The sequence below is a fragment of the Cariama cristata genome, unplaced genomic scaffold (genome assembly GCF_000690535.1).
Source record: "Cariama cristata isolate BGI_N322 unplaced genomic scaffold, ASM69053v1 scaffold33556, whole genome shotgun sequence".
Classification (NCBI taxonomy): domain Eukaryota; kingdom Metazoa; phylum Chordata; class Aves; order Cariamiformes; family Cariamidae; genus Cariama; species Cariama cristata.
In genome coordinates this window covers 18,686-25,819 of record NW_009624377.1, presented here as the reverse complement: position 1 = coordinate 25,819, position 7,134 = coordinate 18,686, and the positions used below count along the sequence as shown (strand labels likewise).

The window sequence follows — 7,134 nt, the reverse complement described above, 5'->3', positions numbered from 1 at the left end:
GGTGCGATGATCAAGCCGCTGGTGGAGTACGATGACATCAGTTCGGATTCGGATACCTTCTCAGATGATGTGGCCCTCAAGCTGGACAGGAGGGAGAACGAGGAAAGGAAAGCGGACAGGAGCGAGAGGATACAGAAGCACCGGCACCACCAGCACAAGCGCATTCGTGAGCTGATGAAGAGCAAACAGGCGGAAAAAGAGAGGAAGCTAGAAAAGAGCCTGGAGGCATCCAGCAGGTCCGGGTCCACCAAGGAGAGAATATCGGGATCCTCCAAGAGACTCCTGGAGAGCGAGGAGCACCCCAAGTCGCTGTCCTCAAAGAGTAGCAACAAGGAGTCCCGGTCAGCCAAAGTGCACAAGGAGAAGTCCAGGAAGGATCGGGAGCTCAAGTCCAGCCACAAAGAGCGCAGTAAAAGCCATCGGAAAAGGGATGCTCCAAAAAGTTACAAAACAATTGACAGTCCGAAGCGGAAATCCAGAAGTCCTCACAGAAAATGGTCAGACAGCCCTAAATTGGATGACAGCCCCTCAGGAGCCTCCTACATCCAGGAGTACGATCTCAGCCCTCCCCGCTCTCACACGTCCAGTAACTATGATCCCTACAGGAAGAGCCCCGGCAGCTCCTCACGCCGGCAGTCGATCAGCCCACCCTACAAGGAGCCCGTGGCTTACCAGTCGAACACTCGCTCTCCCAGCCCTTACAGCCGGCGGCAGAGGTCCATAAGCCCCTACAACAGGAGGCGATCCTCGAGCTACGAGAGAGGCAGCGGGTCGTACAGCGGGAGGTCACCGAGCCCTTATGGCCGACGGCGCTCGAGCAGCCCTTTTGCCTCGAAGCGGTCCGTGAGCCGAAGCCCTGTTGCCAGGTGCGTGCTGTCTGTGTTGCCTTCCTTGCCCTGGGGAGTGGGGAAGTGTCTGGGGGCGATTGCGATGGCGGTGGGCATGGAAGGAGTTTCAATCTTGGTGGGGCGCAGGTCACCGGCTGCCTAATTTGGCTGAAGAGTTATTTGTTTGGAATTGCTTTGGTTGGGTTCATGGCAATTCCCTTTAAAATGGTGTTCACACGTCGGAAAACACCTCCCTGAGTGGCAGTTGGCAGCGTCCATGTTGGCTCTCAGCAGAGAGGCCTAGGGCTGAATGAGCTCCTGGGATTAAATTACACCCACCTCTGGAGGTGGCCCCCGCGGAAGGGCCCTGGCTCCTGGGGAGGGTTGTGCTCTGAAGGGAGATGGAGCCGTTCAGCTCCTGGTGCGGGATCTAACGCGCTTCCCTGGTGAGAAGTTCAGCCAGGGAGAATGTTTTCACCTGTTTCTGGAAGTCTTTTTCTGTTTACTATGTGTGGGAACTTGATCACGCTTTTCAGCAGGGCAGCTGGTTTTGAGTGTATTTTGCTCTTTCTGAGCTGACTTGTCTTTTCTCTTCCTTTGAGTTAGAGATGACCACGTGTAAACTCCATCTCTCTAGCCTAAACTTTCTTTTCTCAGTACTAAACTTTCTTGCTTCCATTCTGAAATCGGGGCATTCTGGAAGGGCGAGTGGGAACCAGCTGTATTTTGGTTTAACTATAATTTTCTTTTTTTTTCTTTAGTCAGTAACCTTGCTACAAAAGGGAACTATTATTTGAAGGTAGTTCTGTGTGTTTTATTTCAGATGTTCATTAATCATCCTGTTATATGCACCAATACATAGTCTAATGTTAATTTTTTTTCCTAGCTTCAGCTTATGTTAAGTGAGTTTCCAGTTGTCGCCATGGGTGCTGCAGAGCTTTGGTCGTAGCTCCGTGGCGATTAAGATGTGACCTGGAATGCAATCGCTATAGAGATGTTCTGTGCTGTGTTAGCTGTACTGCATCCTCTGGCCCAAACAGGAGCTGGGAGCGAAGAGGCTGCCTCCAGAGCGCGTTTATGTGATCAGCAGTTCCCCAAAGAACTCGGGGCTTTTGGAATTCGGCCTTTGTTACTAGAGCTCTTCTCTTAACTTCAGCAATACTGTCTTCCCTAGTGGGCTTGAAATAGTGCCTTTGTCCTTGCTGTGAGAGAGGTGTATTGGTTTTAGCACCCTGGAAACAGTTATGTAAAATCTACCTGTTCTCCTGTGGTTTTATGCAGTGACAATTTTCTTCAGGCTGTTTCTCCTCTGCCCTGTTTTCTCTGAGTACACTTGAGAGATTCTGAGGGGTAGTCCTGGATGTTTTTCTTCTCCCTCCACTCAGTCCTTTTGGTCCTGGTGGCACTGCTCTTACATATTATTTGGTAATACTTTTGGAAGAGTAAGAATACAGTAGTAGAAGACACATGTATACTTCATGATATAATTGTGGATTATGGCACCCGTTAAATGTCCATGTTCAGCCCTAACCAGGGAGAAACCATGTGGAAACTGGAGTGGTATACGAAGAGGAGGTTTTCTTCCCCCCAGGTTACTCCACTTCCCAGGAGAACCTGAAGCTTACTCTTTCTGTAAATGTCTAGTTGCTTCTGATGTGAGAAGTCAAGCAGTTACATTTTCCTGATCTTAATTATGGAAGCAACTTTGAAGCACTTTGTGCTACTTCCCTGAACTTACATACCAATGTAAGAAACTTTTTAAGGGCATCTTTGACTCACTAACAAAATGCTAGACCCCAAACCAAAATAGATTCCAAAGGTTACTTACTGTTTACGCTCAGCTTGTACTGAATTCTTTGAATCTCTGACTTCAGTTGATAACCTACTACTCTTCTCTCTTTTCTGGGCAGATAACTTACTGACTGTGTGATATATTCTTTTCAAGCAGAACGAAAACCATGGAATACACCTTCAGAAAACATCTGCCTGAGGTGATTCTAGTAAAGGGACAGAGGGAATTTAGTGTGTTTTCCCTGTGTTAGGCAAATTGTAAGTCATATATTAGTTTTGCTTCAGTGAGCTTGCAGCCTGTATGGCAAAGCAGTTGGTGTGAGTTTATGGTCAAACGTCTGCTCCAGAAGCCAAAGATGGGGCTGCCCCTCTGCTGACGGTGGTCCAGGAGCTCACCTGAAGGAGCAGATCGGCTGAGCCTTCCTTGCCAGCTTCACTGAAGCCAGCTTTGGTTGATCTGCTGCCGAGGGGGGTGTAAATGGAGGCAGCTGACGTTGCACCAGAGTAGCTGGGGAGTGACTGCGTGATCTCTTCAGCTGGCTCCTGCGGAGGGGCAGGAACAGTTTGGGAGAGAAAATGTCTTTAACTGGCACACTTGCTTAGGCAGTGAACATCTGACTGTGGCTTAAATTCTTCAGAGGAGGTAACGGAGGCTTTTCTGGGACACTGAGTTATTTCCACTGACTGACAATACGGAGTGGTGGGGTTTTTTTTCGTGCATTCTGTGTTTTCTTTAATCTCCATGTCCAAAATACAGCGTTAGGAAACTGAATGAATGTGCTGTGCTGATTGGAGAAAATATAGAATGTTTGCATTTCAAATAGCTGTGCAAAACAACTTGCTTTCAATTTAGGAGGAAATGAGGATGATTTGGTCAGTAGGGAAAATAACAGATGTGGCTTGCTATTCCTTGTAGCAACTGTTGTCATTGCAGCTAAAACTAGAAGAAGAAATTCCAGAGTCCTTCAGCTTGCTGAAGGTGGGTTGTGCTCTGTACTAAGTATAGCAGCTGAGTGTGAGTGTGTGCACGTGCTGTAGTAGTGGCCACTGTTACGCAGATCCTTGCCACGGCTAAAGGTCATTGGGCATTCATAAATAAGAAACGTTGGTCTTCTCTTTGAGCTTGTTTCCTGAGCAGTTAGAGCACGGGGCACGCAGTCAGGCTGCCCAGATACTAGTTTCCACTTTACTCTTAACTTCTGTTGTGGCTTGGAGCAGGTGAAATATTCTAATGTCTGTAGGTGTTCCTAGGAGTTTGCGTAGTGGATAATATGGAAGTATGTAGATGTGGGGCTTTGTTCTGCCAACGATTCAGGGTCACCTCTGCTAACAGCTATTAGCTGTGATTGTTTTCAGCATTAGGAGGTCTGGAAGGTTCTAGCGTTCCTTCCTCAAAGACCGTTCTAATCTTCTGATTGAATCAGTTAAATTAATCTAATAGTGCTTTTTTAATTTGGATTTTTATATCAGCCATCATCTCTAATTTCTTTATATTAATTCATAGTCATCATGGTCAGTGTCTTGTGTTTCTAGTTTCCAGTGCTAGAGAGACAACAAAGTGTTTTTCAATCGCAGAGCATTTTTATCCAGAAAAAGAACTGCATGTGAGACCAACTTGCCCCCTGCCCATCCCTGATAATCTTGGCAAAGCAAGTAAGCTGTAAAGCGTTGCCTTAACACGCGTTAAGGGTGAAAGTGGTAAAAGTGCTAACTAACTGGCTGCAGGTAAAGCCACGAAAAGATTGTTCCAGAGGATGGAAAGGGTATCTTCAAAGAGCAAAATCTGCCTGGGCATCTTCTGTCTTATTACACCTTTTTTGAGATACCCAGCAGTGATAAAAGCAGGCGCAGCTGTGGAAGATCGCCCCTCGGCAAGCGCTGTAGTGGTGTTGGGGCTGTTGGTGGTCTAATGATACGAGGTAAGATTTGTTGCAGAGCGATCTGTTACTGGGTGCGTTGATATAGCTGGGAAAGCAGACAAGCTTCTGGATGCGGTGCCTTTTTCAGGTCTAACAAAGAAGCCGTAAACACCAAGCTGGAAAATGGGCTTAGAAACAACTCTTTGTATAATAACCATAGGTAATTATCATTAGACAACTGAAGAGAAAAAGCGTGGGTGGTGCCTGTGGAGTGGAGAGGACTATTGGGAGGGAATAAGTGGATTTAGTCCTGGTGGAACAGAGGAGCACGTATGTTTGCTGGTGGAAGGTCAGGGAGGCATCCCCGGCCTGGGGAGTGCTGGTTCTGCGGTGCAACTCCTTCCGCAGCGACCCTTGCTTCAGAGGGTCCTGTCTGCAGACCCCACGGCTTCCTCCAGCATTACCTTTCCCTTGCGGATGTCTTTGGTGACTGCATTTCTAATGTAGCACCATTAAAAATAATGTAAAATTGGGCTTTTGGAGAAGTTTACTTTGTATCAGATCTACTGAGTGATCTTGTTGAGAATGTTGCTCTGCAACCAGTTGAGTTGGATTAACTGTTGGAGGGTAATCATGGGGGAGGGTGGGAGGCAGGGAGAAGGAAGCTGAGTATCGCAGCATCTTAAACAATCTATCCTGAAAGAATTTGAATAGGGAATGCTAACCCTGAAACTATTTGTGGTTGCAATAAACTACTTCCTATGGGATTCGTTAGGAACGTTTTCTTTAGCCTGCACATGTCTTTGAGCATAGTGAAAGCATCACTGCTGCTTCAGCTCCTGGCAGCTTTGCCCTGGGATGTGGCAGGTGAACTGCTATGCAAATGGTAAACTACGTCCGAGACCGTTAGTTCGTTAAGCAGAAACCGTAGAAAAGGAGGTGATCCTGAGGCAGCATTCCCATTACAGAGCAGCGTGTTGAAGAGGAAAATAACTGAGTGACTTCAGACGACACTTCCCCCCTCCTCCTGGTTGTATATTTATTTTGTAAGTCTAAAGGTAAGGACTACCTACAGTTGTAGTGTTCTTTGACCACTGTTAGCACGAGGTTTGGGGTTGTACTTACTAGTGAGAGGGCAGAATGTTTGTGCTTGGAGTAGCAAGGGAAGAGGATTCTGTTTAAACTCCACACCGCTGTGCAGCGAGACCCTTCAGCTCCCGTGCCATCACAACTCTCTCCATCCTTGAAGGTGCTGCTGGCGTCTAGTGAGGAACTTTGCATTAGTCTGTCTCAATTCTCCAGTTTATTTTCCAAATGTTTGTTGTCTCGGGATAATATTAATTTGTGTAGTACTATAAACAGTTTAGACCTTGTTGTTAGTTACATTCCAAGTATGGTTAGAAGCGATCCAGCGTCCACTGCTTGCTGTTAGGTGTTTTTTATAACTACTGTGGAACTATGTTTTGAGAGAATTCTGTATTTTCAAGACTAGGTATGTTCTGAGTAATAAATCACATAATAAAAATAAACTTCGAGCATAGTTTCTGTTACAGTATTCATAGGGTCTGATCTCAAAGTGTCTCATTTTCCTGTTGGCTCTCACAGCTTCTAAAACCGTCAGAGCCTACCACGCGTACAGTTAAAGTATGGTGTCTCCTAACCTGCAAAGTCCTCGTTCCTCCTGAAGTGGAGGAAACAGTTCTGTCTTGTCAGTAGTTGTCAAGGACACTGGAAGTACCAATTTCCTGTTCCATTTTATTTTTTATCTTGTTTCCACATCAGTCCCTGCTGAGTTTGTGATTACTGCTGTCTTCAGACGGTTCGCCCTGTGCTCACGGTACGCACCCTGATGGTGTGAGGTGTTTCCTGCCTTGCTTGTTGCTTGTATCACGACACAGTGTGGTGTTTTATTTCTGAATCTATACCTAATTTAGAGCCCATTTATTGTAGAGGAAGACTGAGACCCTCTGGACATACCTCAAACAGAATTAAAATTCTTGGGCTTTTTTTTTTCCTTTCTCCTGAATCACAGTATGCAAATTTGAGTTCTGGTGATAGTAAAAGAACCAGGGGGAAAAATTAGCTTGAAGTGAGATGTTTCCTGAGGCAGCATTCCCATGAGGGCAGTCATATTTTATCTGTTGTTTCCTTTAAAGTTGTACATAATTACTGTGAAAGATTTGTAAACTGCCAGCTCATCATTGAAGTCTTCTGTGTAATGTGTGCATCTGTGATCTCGTCTTTACCTTGAGGCTTACCCAATCTTGATCCTTCGTTCTGTCTTAACAGTTTGATTGTGAGGGTAGTCCTGATGTTGGAAGGCTGGGTGGTGACTCTGAACTTGTACTGTTTTAGTCAATAAACTCCCTTGTTTCAGTAGCTTTAGTCTCTCCTGACAGGTGCTGTGGACTCTCTGAACTTAGCTGACAAATAATGGATTCGAATTGTTTTCAGAGAGAGCTGTTGATGTTGGTGAGTAGCTCAGAGCTTGAGAGATGCTTCGTTTCATTTATCTTCTCCCCTTTCTCTCCACAGGAAGTCTGTGAAGTCCCGAAGCCGAAGTCCTGGGTATTCAAGACACTCATCATCTCACAGTAAAAAGCAGAGGTCTGGGTCACGCAGTCGCCATTCCAGTATATCACCGACACGGCTACCGC

At 46.1% G+C, this 7,134-nt stretch overlaps 1 protein-coding gene across 1 annotated transcript in view; it reads left to right on the top strand.

Moving 5' to 3' along the window:
• Positions 1-6: 6 nt before the first annotated feature.
• CDK12 (cyclin-dependent kinase 12) overlaps positions 7-7,134 on the top strand; it is a 24,525-nt gene continuing 17,397 nt past the window's right edge. The window contains 3 exon segments of the mRNA XM_009703161.1: positions 7-866; positions 3,834-3,836; positions 7,013-7,134. The exon segment at positions 7,013-7,134 is cut by the window's right edge and continues 42 nt beyond it. Of these exon segments, the coding sequence (XP_009701463.1) occupies positions 7-866; positions 3,834-3,836; positions 7,013-7,134 (985 nt within the window).